The sequence below is a fragment of the Chiroxiphia lanceolata genome, chromosome 3 (assembly GCF_009829145.1).
Source record: "Chiroxiphia lanceolata isolate bChiLan1 chromosome 3, bChiLan1.pri, whole genome shotgun sequence".
NCBI classification, from domain to species: domain Eukaryota; kingdom Metazoa; phylum Chordata; class Aves; order Passeriformes; family Pipridae; genus Chiroxiphia; species Chiroxiphia lanceolata.
Window position 1 is genome coordinate 79749527 of NC_045639.1, and position 19884 is coordinate 79769410.

The 19884-nt window shown below is 42.3% G+C and overlaps 1 protein-coding gene across 1 annotated transcript in view; it reads left to right on the top strand.

The window, feature by feature from the left end:
• The first annotated feature begins 647 nt into the window (after positions 1 to 647).
• The window catches only part of LOC116784609 (gamma-aminobutyric acid receptor subunit rho-1), a 31096-nt gene continuing 11859 nt past the window's right edge, over positions 648 to 19884 (top strand). The window contains exons 1-4 of the mRNA XM_032683407.1: positions 648 to 912; positions 13888 to 13941; positions 15642 to 15748; positions 17108 to 17175. Of these exons, the coding sequence (XP_032539298.1) occupies positions 791 to 912; positions 13888 to 13941; positions 15642 to 15748; positions 17108 to 17175 (351 nt within the window). The 5' untranslated portion in view covers positions 648 to 790. The remainder of the gene's footprint in view (positions 913 to 13887; positions 13942 to 15641; positions 15749 to 17107; positions 17176 to 19884) is intronic.

Genomic DNA, 19884 nt, shown 5'->3' on the forward strand with positions numbered 1-19884 from the left:
AGTTCTAAAGTGATAGGTGAAGTGACTGGCTTGACCATATTTCTGCCCATGCTCTTTTATTATCTTTACCACCAGTGAGGATCCTGTCTGGCACAACAGGCCCCTGAACCCTCCTGCAACTCCGGTGTCCTGTGCTATCTCCCCCATGCTGTCCTCTCCTACTTCTCTGCACACTGGGATACTTTTCAGACACAGTGCTCAGCAAAGCACAAGTCCTGCAAGCACCAACTACTCTGGTCACAGCACCACTGTATATTAAAGTAATTTAGAAGAAAACAAAAGATCAAAATTCTGGTTTTAGAGCTAAATAAAAATTAATGTTTGCCAGAAACTGATACATGTTTATTAACACTTTTCAATTTATTGCAATACTTGTAAAAAAACATTACTGCTACATAGGTAAGTTTGGTGATTAAAGAATGACTAATGTCACCAGCCTCACCAACTGCACTACTTGGTTAAAAAGGCATGTCACAGGTATTTAAATAGGGTTCAATTTAAACCAATTAATAAAATAGCCTGTTTGGATGAAAAATAATTGTTCTCTGAGAATACATGAATTCAACACTGCTAGAAAATCCCTGCCATCTGACGTAGAGGGATTTATAGGTTTAGTGGAAATTGCTTTCCCCACTGTCCAGATTAAATACTGCAGGATGATTTTTTGTATGAGTAAACATCCTTCCAATAACGATCAGACCGATAATGTCTTAAAAAGAGGAAAAGGATCTACATTTAGGTTTTCTTCTTCTTGTATGGACTATTTCTGGATACAGGATCTTAAGGTAACATGTTGACTGTCCATAAAATGCATTTTAGCATCTTCCTCCTGTTGTGGGGATGGATTTTATCCACTGAGTGCAGAACTCACAGACAAGGAAAAGAAATACATGAGGTATACAAAAAAGGCAGGTGAGTCTCATTTTTTTTTACATTCAAATAGCTACAGTTTGGACAAATGCAATGTTTTGGGTGATGATAAAATGACTAACAGATAATTAGAGCTTGCATTTGCAGATTGTGATCTCTCAGGCAAAAATATTTTCTGTTGTTGCTTTTGCCAATGACTAAGTTTTAATGCATTTTCTACAGTGAAAATCACTGCTTCTCTTAAAAAAAAAGGGTTTGTGAGGTATCTCAGACTTTGAAGGGGTGTAAAAAAGGAAACATTTACATTTTTGGTGGTTAAAATGCGGTAGGGTATTTACATGAAAGTGAAGATGAAATTTAGGTCCATGAGAATTTTTGCTTTCACTGAAGATTAGATTGACTTGAGATCTCAGATGAAAACATTGAGAATTTATTTTATTTTTTCCATGTCATTTGTTTTATAGAGCTTTTGAGAGGAAAAAATTAAAGTCTCTCAGCAAACTTCAAGGCTATGCTCAGTTATTAGAGGAAACAGAAAGGGCATTCAGTTATTGAATTAAGATATTAAAATTATTTTAAATGTTGTCTATTCTTCTCTCTCTCTCTCTCTCTCTCTCTCTCTCTCTCTCTCTTACAAAAAGACTATGTGATATTTTGCTCCCACTATCTTGTAGACAGCCATTTTAGGAGGTTTTGAGTTAAGGAAGGTTTTATGATACAGCTGAGTTCTGATCACTTATATTCTATTTTGGGGAATATTTGGAACTTTGTATGAGGATTTTTATACTCAGGTACACAGCAAGGTACACCCGGAGGAAAAATACTTTTTTTTTTTTTTGTAAGAATATAGGTGACATTTTTATCATGTTTCACACATGAATCTTTCTGTTCAAATGCTGCATACTTCTGCTTGAGACAGACTGATCCTATATTGTTTATGCTTAGCTATAATGTCTGTTCTGTAATGACTATCAGCATCAACACTGTAAAATGTATAAGGATGTGGAAATGCAGGAATGTCACAGTCCTGAGGAATTCAAACCATTCCTATTAGCCTTCAGAAAAAATGACTGAAAGATGGAAGGGATGGAAAGTTACTTTTTATTTTCCTGCAGCCCCTTGTAGCAAGTGAGGGCTACATTACAGAGTGACTGCAGTGTCCCGGTTGGCACTTGGGGGTCCCTGAACCATTTTATACATAGGAAGTGGCTTTAGCAGTGACACCACCTTCATGGAATTATAACTGGCAAAATGAATGCAGTGGCTCTGTTCATAACCAGCACCCAGGGGACGCATTACCAGAGACAGTATGGATACAAACCAGCCACAAAGCCCTGTTTTCACTGAGGCTTCATGGCAGTGGCAGCAGAGGTCATATGTTGGCTGTAGCAAAATAAAGGGATGAGAAGTAAGGTACCACCATTTGAGCTGGAAAGCATCCAGCTGAGAGAAATGTGCACACACAGCCATGCTCTTGTTTAGCATCTTTAACAAAAACTCCCACTGCACTAAATGCTTAACAGTGTCAGTGCAATGGAGTGATAATATAACAAATCACAGCAGCAAAGTGTTAAAAATGTGTGAAAACAGAAAAGAAATACCTATTTGGTTAATGTAGGAACTGCCTCTTCACTTGTACTTTGTATATAAGGTGTAATTGTGCCAGGACAAGCCCACTAGAAAGCCCTGAGATGTTGTGGCTCTGGGAAGCTGGCTCCAGTGCCTTCCCAGCATGCCTACACTGGCCTGGGAGGTGATTTCTGGCCTATTTCTCCCTCAATAAAGCACTAGTGATGTTGAGGAGGGCTGATAGGGAGAGAGGAACAAAGCTGGCCTGTGGTTGTAGCTGTCCATCAGTGGTGTGGTGCCCAGTGCTCACTTTGCCCTGGGACGGAGTAGGCTGCAAGAGACCCATGGTTTCAACAGCCCCTAATTTATAGAGTTAGATCCTGCTTTCAAAATGCATCAAGGAGGGATGCTATATAATACCAGAAAAAGCTTGCAGAGAACATTGCTCCTGAATGTTTTGGCTTTGATTCTGTTTCCCCTCCCTTCAGCCTTGAATAGCCATTATGCAGAAGGAGAAGTTTGAATAATTGACTTCTTACTCCTCTCTGAACACTATTACCTCTTGCTCCATAAGGCCTGTGGTAAGGACCAGGATGGAATTCCATTCCTTCAATGCAGCCTTTACCTTCTGAGAGAGCCACAGGTGTCAGTGGAGATTGTTGGGGAAATCTATTTGAAGTGGAAAAGGCTGGCTTCACGCTACCACAGGATGCTCAGGATGGCTTGATTTGTACTCATGCTCTCCCAGAAGGGCCTCCAGAAGGGCCACAAGACTATCCATATGCCCCACTGCCAGAGCCCAGCATCAGCCACCAGTGTTGGCAGGTGGCATAGGCACCTGTTGTAGAGACCTACCACATTGGGTGTGCTGCCAGCATCCTGCTGCTCTTGAAAGACATGTCCAGCTTTACTCCTGATTCTCATGGTGTAACTGATAGACGACTTACAAAGGTTTTTAGCTTGTTTCTTCGGATTCTCTATTAGTTTCTTCCAAGGAGAGTCACTTGCTTTGAACTCTGCTTTCAAATTAAAACTCACCACGGGATGTGCAGTTTTTAGCCCCAGGGCTTGTCTTTTACCTGCTCACATCCAGCTGAGCCCACACTCACTTTGCCTTTTCATTCCTCCTGATATGGTGGATGGGATGAATGAGGCCCCACAGGGTAACACCTCTGTCACAATTTCTGGCAGGTACCCCAAGGCAGCCATTCTATCATGAGGTACAAGAGCCCTAAAGAAGTGTGAGCAGACAGGCATGGTTTTCCACATAACAGTTCATGCGTGCACCACAGTCTTAAGGGGACTGCTTTTGCATGACAGGAACATGACAGGAATTTTGAAAAAGGTCACAAATAATTCATTAAATAAAGCTGCTGAGGCTTTGGGACATAGTGCAGAGTGTGAAAAGAAAATGGCAAACCAGTCTTGTCCAAAGTCACAGTGAAAGCAGCATAGTAGATAGCTTTATAGCATGGGACTTACTGCAGAGCCCTCCAATATTGTAATTCACTATAAAAATGTCTGTGCCAGTCAAGGACTCAACTACTTATTTTTGCTAATCTCCAGGACAAATCATGTCAAAGGAATTTCACTTCAAAGAGCAGCAATACAAAAATAAAAGTTTTCTCACCTTGCAGACCTGTTCGCAGTTTGCAGTCAGCCATGTGCAAATCCTGCTGTGTTTGCAAGGCTGTTTATTCCTGTTAAACCCAAAGTGCCAAAACTCCTACAGGAAGGAGTTGAGATCCGGAGCACTGGCAAAAGGGCTGTCTGCTGTTTTCCCAACTGCTCAGGCTCTTGGAAAGCCACCAGGCTGCAGGGGGGGCACTAGAATGATGCAAAGGCTCACTAAAAGTCACAACATCGTTGTGCCAACAAAAGGGCCAAAGCCTGTGTTGCTAATTAGACTTGCAGAATCTGCTAGAGAGGATGAGTTATAGGAAAAGAACTGGCCTGGAGCTGAGCCACATTGTTCTGCCAGAAACTAACTGCTAGGGGAAAAAAAATCTCTTTTAACACTAAAATCTCCCTGGATAGCATTAAAACCACCTTTCAGACAAACAGTTCTCAGCAGAAGAAATTTCACTGTACAAGAGCAAAGGAACATGTTTGTTAGCGAAGAGACTGACTTAATATTTTTAGTCATAGCCCTACCATTCCTCAGCTGTGTTATAACAATTTTACCTCACTCTGGTCTCCAAATAGTAACCAATTTTTTGCTCCTTTAGCATGCCCCAACCATGTTTCTCTCAGTAAGAACTATCTTTCACTGGAGTTGAATGACATCCTCTACAATAAGCCTTGGGCTTGTTATCACAGCGTCTCTCTCATGACTAAAGATCTTTCTCTTTATGACATTTTCAGATGTTATTACAATCAGTGACACTCTTCTTAAGTAATAGGCACCACCTGGCAGCGTAGTGAACATTTTCTACACTAAAGTTACCTTCTCTTGCTTTTCTTGAATTTGGATAGGACTTCCCTGTTGCCAGCTCCTCTGTACCTGGGCCACACTGGATGCAAGCTGTCTGTGGTCTGTAAATCACACGTGGCTATCCTGGTACCTTCACTGAGGGTGTCCCTTATATGTAGGGCAGTTCCTACCTCCTTGGCTTCCTAATGCTTTCTCTGGCCTTATAAATTCACCCCGACAGGATTTCTTCCTTTACCTCCCAGCAATCCTTATGCTACTCTCTTGTCTTAGAGTTTCTTTTTGTACATTCAGGATTGATGCTGATAGCATTCATTTGCATGAAAAAATTTTACTAATGCAAGATCAGATCTTGGGAGTGCAGAGTAAGCCTGTCAAATGCCTGTTGAAAGCATTGCCTGTGGAGGCACGTTATCATTATTGAGCCAGACCCAGTGAGCACCAACCACCTGTGGCCCCCAAGGCACTGCTTTCTAAGATCAGCAGTTTGCATTGTGGCTGGACACCGTTTGCTCCAGCAGTGCTGGGTCTCAGGAGAGCAACAAGAGGCTCACTGTGGGCTTCAGGCCAATGCAACTAGTATCTCCATCTTTCCTGTTGGTAACTTGCCTTTCCCTTTCCTCCTTTTACCTTCATCTCCTTCACTCCTTTTCTTTTGCTCATTCAAGGTTTCTCCTCTTCTCCTATTAGCTGTTTCTCTCCTTTTTTTTTTTAGCCCTGTGCTTCACCTGCCTCATTTATCTGCCCCTAGTCACATCTCTTGCCCTTGTTACACATCTCTGCCAAGTTTAGTCCTGTTGCTTTTAACTTCACATTACTCTGTGGCTTCCTTCAAATCCTTTTATTCTGTCCAACAGTGCTCCTCTTCTTTATCTTGTTATACATTAACTTATTTTTTATTATTGTGTTGCTATTTCTCTCATTTGTCTTTCCACCTCGTTGTTCTTTCAAGTAACTTCATTCCTGCGTGACAACTTTTCTTGGCCCAGACAAAACTGTCCTCTCTCTGCTTATCATTGCAAATGATGATGCTTTGAAAATTATATTTTCTACTTTCACATCATTATCACCAGGTTCCTTTTATCCCTTCTAGAACTTACTTTGGGTCTATGCTTCACATAGCTTCCTACTTTTCTTCAGGGGATTCATGGCAGACCACAGTCTCTACTGGTACTTCTGAAGCTGTGTTCATAAACCCATGTACTGTGCAACTTTACAGGGACACCAATGATAAAATCTTCAGTCAACATTGCCACCATGTAATTTGCTCAGAATCAGCAGCTTCACATTGTCTTCTGGCCCACCACTATTGCAATGTGTTTTATGAGCTGGTGTGAGAAGACATAACAAACAGGCTTCAAAATCCTGTGTGCAGCACAGTCAAGAAAAAAAAAAAGAAAAAAAAAGAAAAACCAGCCCAACCCAAAGATGCTGCAAGGTAGTTTCCTCCCTCCTGAGCGAATATAAATTGATTTTAGCATTCCAGGCAGTCATCTTCCAAACTCACTTCTGTTTTTAGCACTTACAGCTTTTGGTGAGAGTGAGTGAAAACAAGCTGTGTTTGTGATGATTGTGTAATTTGTTTCAAATATCTTCTCTGTGGTATGTGTTGTGGAAAGTCTTGAGCAACAGATTCCTGTTCAGCTTTTCCTGATTATGTAAAACTAGGATATAATCCTTGCACTGTATCACTTGGCCATTGTTTCCTTTCCCACTTAAGAAAGCCCTGCTCAGGCTGCCTGGAAGACCTCCCACCTCCAAGATCTCTTCTCTTGCTCTACTGTTTTTTCCAGCCTTGGACACTGGATATGTGAGACGTAGACATGCCTTGGTGTTACTAACAGCATCAAAATGCTTTCTGTTTTGCTTCTCCATTCCCAAGCTCCTGTTTCTCTTGCTGAGCGCTGTGTAGCATTAAGCTGATGTTTGCTGAGAAATACCACAATGATACTGAGACCTTCTTTCTCAGCAGCAACAGCTGATTTAGAGGTCATCAGCATCTTAACATTGTTTCTGAAAGCACAATGGAAAACAATGTACACTTTCCTGAATTTACTAACACTGAATTTTTCTAAAGTCATTTGGCATCGTAAGATTCTGCTGCAATTCCCCATCCATAGTTCTGATTCTAACTACCTTAAAGAGTTACATATCCTCAGTAAATACTGGTTACAGTAATTATTCTTTTATCCAAAATAATTTATAAAGCTACTGAACAATAGTGATCCTATCATAGGTTTCATGGGACTATACTGAAGAACTTTATTCGTGGTGAAAATTCTCCATTATTCCTCCATTTCTTGTTTTGTAACCATTCACATTTGGGAAGCTTTACAAGAAGGACCTGTCAACACTCTTTTGCAATTTGAGGTATAGTGTATCATCTTGTTCACCCTTGTCTACATGGTCATTAGCTTTTTAGAGAAGGCTATTATAATTACTACAGCTACATGAAGAGAGGTTGTAGTGAGGTGGTGTCAATCTCTTCTCTCAGGTAACAAGTGAAAGGATAAGAGGAAATGGCCTCAAGTTGTGCCAGGAGAGGTTTAGATTAGATACTAGGGGAAAAAAAATTCCACAGAAAGGGTTATAAATCATGGGAACAGTCTGCCCAGGGAAGTGATGGAGTCAGCATCCCTGGAAGTGTTCAAAAAAAGTGGATATGGCATTTGAGGACATGGTTTATTGGTGAACATGTTGGTGGTGCTAGGTTGGCAGTCAGACTTGACTTTAAAGGTCTTTTCCAGTCTTAATGATTCCATGATTCTATAGTGCATAACATCCTTTAAAGAAAAGGCAAACTGTCTTTTGCTCTTATTCAATATAAACTGTATTTATCTGGTGTCCAATACTGGTGTTTTTTACTATCTTGGTAGCTAATTTGCCCAGTGTATCTTCTCAGAGTTCCAAGGAAGTGGAAAGCTATCACCTTCCTCTCCTGTGACACCAAGGACAATTTAAATGCTGGTTCAATAGTTTCTTACTTGGCTTTCTTCTGGGTAAAAGCCTGGTGACTTATTACTGTTCAGTCCATTTACTTTAATTCTATCTCTGGTCCTGTGTCAATATATTTCTTAACCTTGCCTCAACAGCAGAATTGGATTGTTACAAATATGTATTTTTTTAGCTAGTTGTTCCCCATTCATAATTTGTACAATTATTTCTCAGTATTCCACGCAGTTCTTTGTATTCTTTTTTACTGAAATTCATCTTCTCAACATCAGACCTTTTCCCCAACATGCTGAGGCTGCTTTGAATTTTGGATTCCTATATCCCCAAATGCCTGTTTCTCTTTCAAGCATGCCATTGTGCACAAATTTTATAGTTCTGTTATTTGCATTATTATTGAAAGTATTGACTAGCAGATCTGTGAGCTGTTATTTAATGTCTCTCAACAGCAAACTAATGGCAGTTACTTTAACCATGGTCTTTCAACCATGTTCGTAGTCACAGTTTCATCTCGACCATATTTCCTCTGTTTAGTAATGAAATATTAAAAACCTCACTCAAATCTACTTTTCATCCTGCTTACACTAAGGCAGCCAGTTACACTGTCAGACAGGACGTTAGACTGGATTGACGTCAATTATTGTAAAGATTCACATTGAGTGATCTTTATAATCTCATTATTCCCTAGGGGAGGGGCAGACAAATGGATCACTGGAGTTTGTCACAATTTATTTCCAAATGTCAAAACCCCAACTTCCTTCCCTGATCTGCACTGTGCTGATATCTGTTTACAAGTCAACTTTTCTTCAAAGACTGGGGAAGACATGAAACCTTTCAGCATGTTCTACATTGCCCCATTTTTTCTCCCCTTCCCTTCGTCCATTTCCCTTTCTCATCTCACTGAGCCCTGGCACCACGCCTGCCTCCTCCTCGGCTGGCAGGATCGACCTCAGTCATTCTCCTTCCGCTTCCTCCAACCCTTCCTTTCAACATATATAATACAACCCCCCCACAAACACCCACCCACCGGATGCAATTCCTTCCATAGAGGGACACTTCCATTTTTGCAACATCAGATACTGTGCCAAGACACCTCAGGTGGCATGACATTTCTGTGAATAATCAATATGTGGAGGTTTGTTTAATGTTTTTCTTTGTCCAGTGTTTATGTCCGGACAAACAAAAGAAGTGCAAAATTTAAAGGGTGTATATATGTCTTCTGCCTCTGTATATTTTGCATTCTAGGACTGACTTATATTCAAGTAATAATGGATTAAAATGCAGTTCTCACTGAATTTTCTGTATCACTCAAAAATATGGTAGAAGAGCTCCAAATCCCATTGCTTCTCAGACTTTGTGATGTAAACATCAAAAATAGTGTTATTTTCCAATTCCTTTTTATAATTTTAACAGCCTGTAATAGCAATAGGTCATCTTTCTTCACCGTCTTTAAACCTACTAATCATAAGGACAATATGACCCAACATAGTTACAAACAAACAAGGGCTTGAAAAATGCCAAAATAAAATACATTTTGTGATACAGCTCACAACTTTGTAAGTCTCTCAATTTGAGTACAAATTAGTGGGTTTCTATCTTACATCATCCCTGGGAAATAATGTGTAACACAGTGGATCATGTCTGATCCAGTGCATGTCACTGGGTAAAAGCAGCTTCCCATGGCAAGTTTGCTCTTTCCTCCCTCAGATGCTGGGTGGTTTTTCTTTCCATTTAGTTACCTCACTTCTCCTCCTCCTGCAAAGCACTTCTCTGGGCTCTGGACTGCTTCTCAGTCTTCACCTGGACCTGCTGCACCACCTGTCTATCAGCATCTCCTGATTGCAGAGAAGGTCTTCCCAATTATTTCGTGAAGTCAAGGCATCCCCTGCCTGGTTTCTACCTTTAACATGATGCTGATGTGGTATGAACCCAAGCCAATAATCGATCATAAAACAGAGGGAGAAACAAAACCTAGTCAAATATAGGTATTTAATAAGACATTTAAACTTCTCACAGCTCTTTATTAGTACCAATACACCTTCGCCAATCCCAGCTCCTCCCCGCCAAGACTTTGTCCCCTGCATGGACTTGTGCTGCCTCCACTGCCCTCTCCTGCCTTGCCCAGATATAATTTGATGGAAAAACCAAGGAGAACACGGCTCCTGGCATTCCCCTACTCAGCATGGTATGTGGGCTGTGAAGCCCAGCAGGTGCAGGACAGGAGGCACCACACAAGCTGTCCACCCCTGTCCACCCAGAGATGGGGAGCCCAGAGCTGAGCCCCATGGCACAGCTGAAAGGGAGGAGGGAGTTTTCATCACTTTCATTACTTTCCAGTTAAAAGTCCTGCTGAAAACTAGCTCAGCAAGCTCCACACCCCCTGTTGCTTTGTGTCAGTGGTAGGAGAGACCGTGGATCAGCTGCACCTCAGCACAGAGTGAGCTACAGAGCTCATACCTGACAAAATTAAGCATGTGGTGGTCTCAGAGGGTGATGATGGGGATTCCACAGTCTCCGCACCAGAGAAGGGGTGGTGGCATCTCCCAGGCTGTGAGATAAGCAGAAAGGAAATGGGCTCCCTGGGAGTTTCAGCCCCAGCTCCTGGCTGCCAGGCTTTCTGTGGTGGCAGGCACCTCCACTCAGGGGAATTGTAGCTACAGCCCCCTGCCAAAATATTGCTAATGACACAAGTAAATAAAGAGACAAAGATTACGCAATAGCCACATCTCAGCAATATTTCCTGAGACAGAATCTGATCTGCTATCCTTCATGCAGACCTAAGAACACCAAAAGAGAGGGAGAGAGCAGACTGTCCCAGATTTTAATGAAATCTGATAATAATAACATTAGTGTTATTCCAGTCTGCCAAACCCACCAGCACTGCTCCTCAAGGATGTCAGCCCTTGGACCTAGGAAAGACTGAGTAAATCTGGCTGCATTACTTCAGCAACTTTACTCTCAAGGAAAATTTACTGGGTTTGCTTTCTCCTGAACTGAAACTGCATCTTGATTTAACCCCTCAACGAAGAAATATTCTCAAATTCTAGTTAGATTATTCTACTAAGAGTGTAAAATAGGTCACTGTCTACTACAGGTATATTGCCTCCCATAGAGAAAAGAGTATGATTTATAGGTGGGAAATGTGTGCTGCATAAGTAATTACAAATTAAAATGCTACAATGGGCAATGACTTGTCTCACATTTGTTTTGGTTGCTTCCAAAAGCTCTTATTTCAAAGTTGGAGAATACCATGGGGTTTCTGGCGCACACTGCAAGTGTGGATGTGATGCTCCTCTGGCACAAATACTGTGAAGCTGGGCATTTGGAAATGCCTGCTGGGACCTTCAGATGTCATGGTTGGACTGTTTCTTCTGAAAATCAGACACTGTTATCCCTAATCTTGCTATCCTTTTTGCTGTGTTGGAGTCACTATAAGAGCCACAGGAAATCTCGTGCTTTAAAATGCAAATAATAATAACTGCTTTTTGCCTTGTATCTATAGCAATAGTGATCAAAATCTGGATCTGCTGATTTTTTTCCCTAGCTATTCTAAGCTTCAGTTGCCTCATTCCCTCCCAGCCCCAGCAAGACTTAGCCTTGAAGCAGAGGCATCTCAAGATCCCTTGAAGCAGTGGGTAGATTTGGGGGAGTACAATGACTTTGAAGAGCTTGTATGACCCCAGCAGCCAACGGCAGCCTGAAAGCTACTCTAGCAATGCTCAGGGAGCACTGCGAATAAATGTCACCCTGTTCCAGTTGCTGCTTTTTCACAAAGTGTCTCTGTGATCTTCATGAGACATGAAACGCCTTTTGGCACTGTAATAGTAAGGAGATAAATATTGACATTTGGAAAAAAAAAAAAAGTTGTTCATTATGCAGTATATTTTACCTCAGGACTTACTGTTTAGTTTTAAAGACAGCCTGTCACCCCAGCAAAGGCAGGAGCAACACTGTCACAGTGCATGGCCACAGTGGCAAAGGGCTGTGCTGAGCAATCTGTGAGCGATGTCTGGGCTGAATCTCCCAAGTGCCAATGTCTACCACAAACACCCAGAGACAGCAGACATGTGAGAGGACGCCAGAGCAGCTTTCCATTGATTCATGGCCCAAATGGGCAGAGTAATGAGGGCCCATGATGGAGCTGTCATTGATCACTTAGTCAGCAGAGCACTCCCTAGGAACCAAACCAGAAAAGCTATTCATTGAGTAGAAAGAAATGGGACTTCAAATCACAGTAACCGGGTAATATGTAAAAATGTTTTGCTGCCACAGGGGGAGGCAGGAAAGTGGGAGAGGCTCATAACCCCAGAGCTGTGACAAGTGGAATGGGACTGCTAAAAAAGTGAAGTACCTGAACCAAAGCTCAAATGAACACAGTACTCTGCAGTGGCTGGAGTACAGTGGACATTTTATGCTTGTTTTTGACAAGGAAATAAAGTTCAGTTTCGAGGTGGTGAGAAACACCTGAAGGAAATAAAAGGAACCACCCAGGGTTGCTGAGTGCTGAGGACGGGAAGGATTTGGCCATGATCCTTGATGGCCATGCCTTGAAGTCTCCCTCAACAGGCAAGATAGGGCCGGGGCCATCATAAAGCATCAGATAAGCTCTACAAAGGAAATGAAAATTAGAAATTGCAAGAACATGGCCTGCTTTATTCTTGTTTGAATAGCAGAATTACTCCTGAACAGCCAAGAGTTTACTAGGGCACTTTAAAGTCATGTAAATCGGTCAGCTTGTTGCCAGAATCTGCTTATGCCCAAAACATGAGAAATTACTTCCTGATAGCCAGCAGATGAGATACAGGCAGTAGTGAGACACAGCAGCAGCAGCCCAAGGCAGAAGACTCCAGAAAGTGCATTTTGCATTTGCAAGTGGTTTTCTGTGTGTTGCCCAGGTCCAAGCAGTGCCAAAGAAGCTACTCTTTGTAATGAAAATGGTGCTGCATGGTCCAAGGCTCTCCCAGACAGTGGTCTGCCTGTGGGCTTATTCCCAGCCTTGCTCTGGGAGTCACAGAGCAGATTCCAGAAAAAACAATCCCACAACCAATGCTTTACTTCAGGGTAAGTCAGTGATACAGCCCTGCATGCCCACCCCTAGCCTGGCTGTCTGCTTGTCTGTGGGAGCAGAAGGATGAACCACCCTCTGATACTGTTGGCTTTCAGAGTATTTCCAGCCCAGGGAGGAACCGTCCCGCAAGGCCTGAGGTTCCTCCACTGCTCACCAAAGGGATGATGGTGCTCATGTCGTGACACCCATTACTGCAAAAGGAGTTTTGCTGCTGTAAATCTCTACAAAGGCATTTGAGATGTATGTTAATGGGCAAAAAGCCACATTAGTAGAGTTGATTACAGTTAGTGTTTATTGCAGAGAGAAGCTAATTTTTTCATTTTTAATTAAAAATGAGTTAGAAGCATTAAATGTTTGAAATGTTACTTTTCCTCAAGCTAGCCAAAAACACTAACATTGCTAAAATCATATTCTTACCTTTAATGATTAAATAAAATATTGGCCAAAGACCTGAGAGAACCTCTCTTGACAGCCAGCTGGAAGACAGTGTGAAATCAGAAACAAATATTTTCACAGTTTTTTACTTTTTTTTCCCCTGTGGAATACTTTGGAAAGATTTTCTTCTCATGAACACACCCGGTTGCCTCTGGTGTGTAGTTGTAATGGCTGTACCCTCCCTGGCAGAGCCCCCTGGGCAGCACGGCCTCTCCCTGAAGCCCCTGACGATGCCAGCCAAGGCTGGGGAGGTGGGAGGTGTTCCTGCCTGGGTCTTTTTCCAAGCAGTCAAAAGCAGGGGCATCCCACCTTACAAAAATCATCAGTCCACTCCTTTTGCCCTGTCCCAGCTGCGAGCCCCCCACATGCCCATATTCCCCACCTTCTGCCATGCCCAGTCTGGCACTGGCCTTTGGTGAAAAGGTTAAAAAAAAAGGTAAGCACCATTTCATGTCTGTCACAGAAGGTAATGCTGCAGGGATCTGGTGCTTCCCTCCTGAGATCGTCACCTGCCTGTCCATGTCCACCTGTCTCAGCTTTCCCTTTTCCTGTTGTTTGTGTGCAGCCGCCCGCAGCGGCAGAGACGGGAAGCCCATGGCGAGGCGCACAAGCAAGGCAGGTAAGCAAAACCTTGGGTGGCTGCTGCTGGCCCAGCCCTGCCAGCCACATCCCCATATCTGGGCTGAGGCTGTGGCAGGGGAAGGGGGCACCACTTGAACATGCCAGTTATCTTCAGGTAGGAGTCATGCCATTAGTAGGATCCAGCAGGCCCCAGAGAAAGTCCTGTTGCCTGACACCCTTATGTAGGTGAGGTGTGATGCTACGGCCATTTGCCACATCCCTTTGGGCTTCAAGTGGCACTGATACGCAGTTTGTGTTGCCCATGCTGTGTGAGTGGGTACTTTCCCTCCAAGAATCTGTTCTGCCAAGCTGAGCCCACTCCACAGGCTCTCCACTTGTCCTTCCCACTGGCACTGCCAGGGAGAAAGCACCTTTCTGAACACAGTCAAACCTGCTCACAAATGTTGGCTTCATCAGTGGCCTGCTAGCTTTGTTTCCCCGTCTCAGACAGGCATAAACCTTTCCCCATGTACACTCACAAGTCTTTCAGAGGCTGAATTAAGTCTAAGGATTTAATTTAAGGGTCCACATTTTAAAATGCCTGAGGGATGATTCATGACTAGAACTCACTGGTGGAGGTAGACAACTCACCTCTCCTAGAAATTATGGAACTGAGACTGAGAATCTTTCTAAGATATTTCATAGATAAGGCTCTGGGTTTGAAAGAGGAGTTACTGATAACACTGCTGGCCTCTTAGGAGATTGTTGTATTGGCTTCTTGTGGTACAACTGCCCGTAAGTTACAGCATGGCTAAACAGTCTCATTTAGGAGAAGCTTTATCTCAGGAATACATTCCCCATCAAGTTTCTCTGATAACTTGCTTTCCTTTAATCTGTTCCTTACTTGTCTCGTGTATATTCAGACAAGTGTCTCTCTGAGTGTGCCATCTTTTCTAAAATCAAGAACCAGCAAAACCTTTCCTCCTCCTTCCACCTGAGCAGCTGGTGTGCAGCTGGCTCTGAGGCCAGCAAAGGCTTTGCCTACACAAGGGAGCAACCAAGGAGCTGCTGCCACCATCATCCCAGCCAAAGCACTGGAGCGCTGAACAGCAGTTTGCACTTTGGATGTGAAGGGGGAACAGAGCATCCTCTGTCCAGCATTTGGTGCAACTCCAAAAGCTTCTGAAATGACCCTCCTAGGCTCTTAAACGCTCAGAAACCTCCCAGGTCTTTAATGCTCCTTTTTATCCTTGATAGAAATCTGGGGCAGGAGCTAATCATTTTATCCCAAGTTACGGGATGGCTTGCCTCCTGGCCTGGTTCCCAGACTGTCTCCATTTTGTTCCTGGGCAACAGCCAGTAGCTTATTTGATATATTTTTTCCCTAATTCCTAGCCTCACACTCCATCACATGTCAGCAATGCCTCCCCACCATTTCTATTTCCCCACTTATCCATACATACTGTTCCTCCAGCCCACACTTTTCAATGACTGTCTCCAAAGTGCTGTAAGCAGAGATAATTTTACAGACAAAAAGTCACCAAATGAATGTTTTCTCAGTGCCAGAATTCACACAGGTGCCTAAGCTATATGCTGAGTGCAGGAATCACTGTTTAATGACACATTGCCAACCACTGCAAGGTCGTGGTCTAAGGAGTAAATATTCTAAATGTTCTAAGGGGTAATGGAGTGAAACGAGCGCATACCTCTCACAGGATCTGCTCAGGGCTCATAGCTGTGCTTCTCTCCTCCTGGTAGCCCAATTTTAAAACGAAGCCCTGACATCACCAAATCTCCCCTGACGAAGTCAGAGCAGCTGCTGCGAATAGATGACCATGACTTCAGCATGAGACCAGGTTTTGGAGGTATGAAACATGCACATTTGTCACTGTTTCTGTTTACACTGTCACTTCTTTGTACTGTAACATGTACTGAGGTTAAGAAGCAGATTGGCGAGCAGAGACTTTTCTGCCTCTAATTTCTGTTATTTTGGGTTGTGAATTCATGATATGCTCAGGGGGATAGGGTGCAGAGAAACAGCCTTCTGGATGAGCAAAAAGCATAGTCAAAGGCATGGAAATATGATTACAGGCAATATAATATTCCTGGTATTCAGTGGTATTCAGGACTGACACTTTCCTCTGACAAAAATCTGCAAATACATCTCATGTTTATCTCTGGATGATGCGGAAATGCATGATGTGTGTGCATAATCAAATGATGTACCACACCTATTGATTGGCCATTTCATTTATAACCCAAAAGAAAACATTTTGACTGCCCCGTGTTAGTGCTTGCTTACAGTTTTGTGGCTATGTGCGAGACCAACCTAAGCTTTCAGGGAAATGGATGAAGGAGAACACGTTTTCTTTCAGCCCATCAGATTAGAGAATGTTGTAATTTATCTACCCTTTCTGGCTGACAGATGGTCATTCAAATCCAGGATACCATTATATACTCTGATGAAAGAAGATTTTATTGCTAAATGCTCAATATACCAAATGCCAGCATGTTCAATTAATTTAAAAATGTTTCAGTTTCATAGCAGTTTGCTAATGTGCGCATTATTTTTCTTGACAGCTCTCCTCTACTGTAATTGCCAGAGGTATAGGAGGGACTAGTCAAAGCCTTGAAGAGGGAAAAAAGATCAAAATCCCTATTACAGGGGGTCACAGTTGGATCCTTACCCTTGGGAACCCCAGGCTCAGTGGCACATGCCTGTGTCCTCCAATGTATCCCCTCCTGCCACCCTGTCTTTTCCACAGCTGGGCACTGAGTCAAATACACGGAGTAGCTCTCATGGATGTATTAGCCTACAAGGGGGGCAGAAGTGAGGGAAAAAATTGGAGTAACTGTCACACATTTCCTTAGTCGTGCTGCCACTGCTTTCCCTCAAATAAATGCTCCACCAGGCATCTGTCTCGCCAGTTCTGGACCCAAGCACTAGAGCTAAAAGCAATTAAAATTGCTCTTAAATTTTGAAGGGGCACATGTAGGATGACACAATAAAAAGAAAAAATCATTAATAGGTCAGTCTCATTACTGACTTTAATTGTTATTAGGGGCTTTTTTTATTAATTCAAATGGGTTTTAATTTAAATTCATTTACTGTTGTTTGTATTTCCTACCAAGCATCTATTTCTATCTCTGAGATACTAAAGCCAGGGGATTATTTTGTCTCACTAGGCGTGTACTTTGTCAACTTTGAATTTTTTTCCCCTCAGGCCCTGCAATTCCTGTTGGGGTGGATGTTCAAGTTGAAAGTCTGGACAGCATTTCTGAGGTGGACATGGTAAGAGTCACAGATGGGACCTCTGGAGACCAAACCGGTGCTGAGAGCAGGGCCAGCTACAGCAGGTTACCTGGGTTTGTCTCCGTGGGATTTGAATACCTCCAAGGACAAACACTCCACAGCCTCCAGGAGGCAGATTCAGGCTTGATCTGAATCTGCTGACAATGACTTCTACTGACCTTGTGCTATCATTTCCTGTCCCTTGAAGCAGAAGGAAGAAATCTGACTCTTTCTTTTCTCTAGGACAAAATGATACAACACTGCTAAGACTGTCTCAAAGGATTTGGGTTTTTATATTTTCTTAAAAAATAATAACACAGTTAAAAGCTCTGAAGAGACAAATTATTGTGTTAGCTTTAAGGCACTTTTATATACTGTAGATGTAGTCTCACTTTGGCCATGTTCTGAGGTGGTCAGAGACCAGAGAGCTCCCAAGGACGAGTGGAAATGGCTTTAAACAGAAAAAGGGTAGGTTTTGAGCAGATATAAGGAAGAAATTTACTCAGAGGGTAGTGAGGCACTGGAACAGGTTGCCCAGAGAAGTTGTGGATGCCCCATCCCTGGAAGTGTTCAAGGCCAGGCTGGATGGGGCTTCGAGCAACCTGATCTAGTGGAACATGTCCCTGTCTATGGCTGGGGAGTTGGAACTAGGTGATCTTTAGGTCATTTTTCCAATCCAAACCACTCTATGATCCCCAGAGTCTCTCAGTAGCTCAGCTTTTGCTTTGACAGCGAAAAAAAAATCACTCCCCAAAACAGAATACTTTTCAAAATGTTTTGATCTTTCAATAGACGTACCAAATAGCTCTGAAGGTTTCTCAGAAAGCCCCAGATTCTCTGTGTTTCTAATTAACAGACAGAGGGTTAAAGAGCCTGCACCTGATCTTTCATGTCTAAGCCAGGAACATGTCCGAGTAGCAGCACAGTTGCTATTCAGCAGCCACACTGGTTGCAGACCAGGCTCCTCTCACTGCAGCTGTTTCAGCTTTTGAGTGGGCTGGAATATCGTCCCATCACTTGCTGGGTACAGCAGGATTACAACACATCAGGGGTGAGCATTCTCCTTAGTGCTGGGGACCCCTCCAGTTGACTCCCCCATCTCTGGTGCTCTTGGCACCCCGACAGATAGCCACGGGGATTTTGAGTTTTCACCTCCTCTGGGATGGGTCCAGCCCACCTGGTTGAGGAGAAAGCTTGTGAGGGTGGCCAGAGAGTGCCTGAAAAGCTTAGGGACTTGAAATGAAAGGGAAAGAACCTAGTGTTGAGAAATTTGAGGTAAAAAAAAACCTAACAAAACAAAAGAAAAAAAAAACCAAACCAAACCCAAACCACGAACCTTTTCTTTTTTTTTTTTTTTCTAAAACAAACATTATGGTTTTATATTAGTTCTCATGACTTTTGAATACTGCCCCTGCTCCTCCTCTAACATCATACTGCAACATTCAGGAAAACTGTATGGCCTTGGGTTTAAAAAACCCCATTCAGGATCAATTTTGACTGTTTGCAAAATAATGATGGAGAAGACTTTATATTGTCAGAATCAATTCTTTTCCACTCGTGCAGCTTTATAGAAAAAAAAAGACATGGTACTTTGCAAGATCATTGCTTGCTTTTTAAATGAAGAGACATCAGGGACAGTTATCTATTCTGCACTAAGTTGAAGCTTGAGAAGTTAGTTACATCAATTTTTCTTTTTTTTCTGTTACTTTCTGACTACAAGAAAGTGATAAAATAGAGGATGTTATAAAACTTCATTAGGATGTCACGAATCAGATTTTTTTTCCTAACTAATTTCAAATTATATAAATATCTATTATTATAGTTAGCCTATTTATTATTATAGGCTAATGATCTTGAAATTACAGAGCTTTTACATGTTGTGTGGGGCAGCTGTATTATCTGAATGAAAGACGACAAGAAGGAAAAAACAGAGTGTCACTCAGCTTTGGAAATTCATTTGCAAACATAACAGGAAGAGTTAATAATGTTGCTGAGAACTGGATCAAAAGAAGAAGGGAGATATACGGTTGTTGCTTGAGGGATTTTCAGATGATGTGTTATAAAATATTGTGGTTCCTAGTTTAATAGCCTAAAACTAGTATTAATAAATCATTCCTAATGAAGGCTGACAATACCAGATTTTTCCACAGCAACCATAATTACAAATTTATGCAAAAAAGTGAGGCATTAGCTTCTCACTAAAGAACAAATATCTATCAATTTATTGTTTTTTAAAGGACACATTAACACACAGGAGACAAGGTAAAAGGTTTCCCAGATCAAACGTCTTTAAATTTAAGTCTTTCCCAGACCAAACATCTTTAAATTGAACAGGGAAAAGTTGTTGCCAAATGCTAGAGAATTAATCCAATGAAAAAGAAGAAATTACATGATCACTGGCTTTAGGAGCTTCAGTTGGATGTAATGTAAAGCATTTCCAAGATTTATATTGGCCTCTAGTGTAATAATAATAGCATAGGCTGCAAGAAAAAGATCACTTCTATTGAAAAAAAGACAGCAGAACTCCCCATAGTTGAAAATGTTTGGAAAGTACTGTGGAAAAAAAAAAATCAAATGTCAAAAAACTCCACCCCAAATCCATCTGACCTCCTTTACTCCAGACACTAGGCCAGACTGCTCAGACTTAGACACTTCCCCCACTTTATGGGCAACATATTACACTACATTCAAAGAGACCAAGACCATATT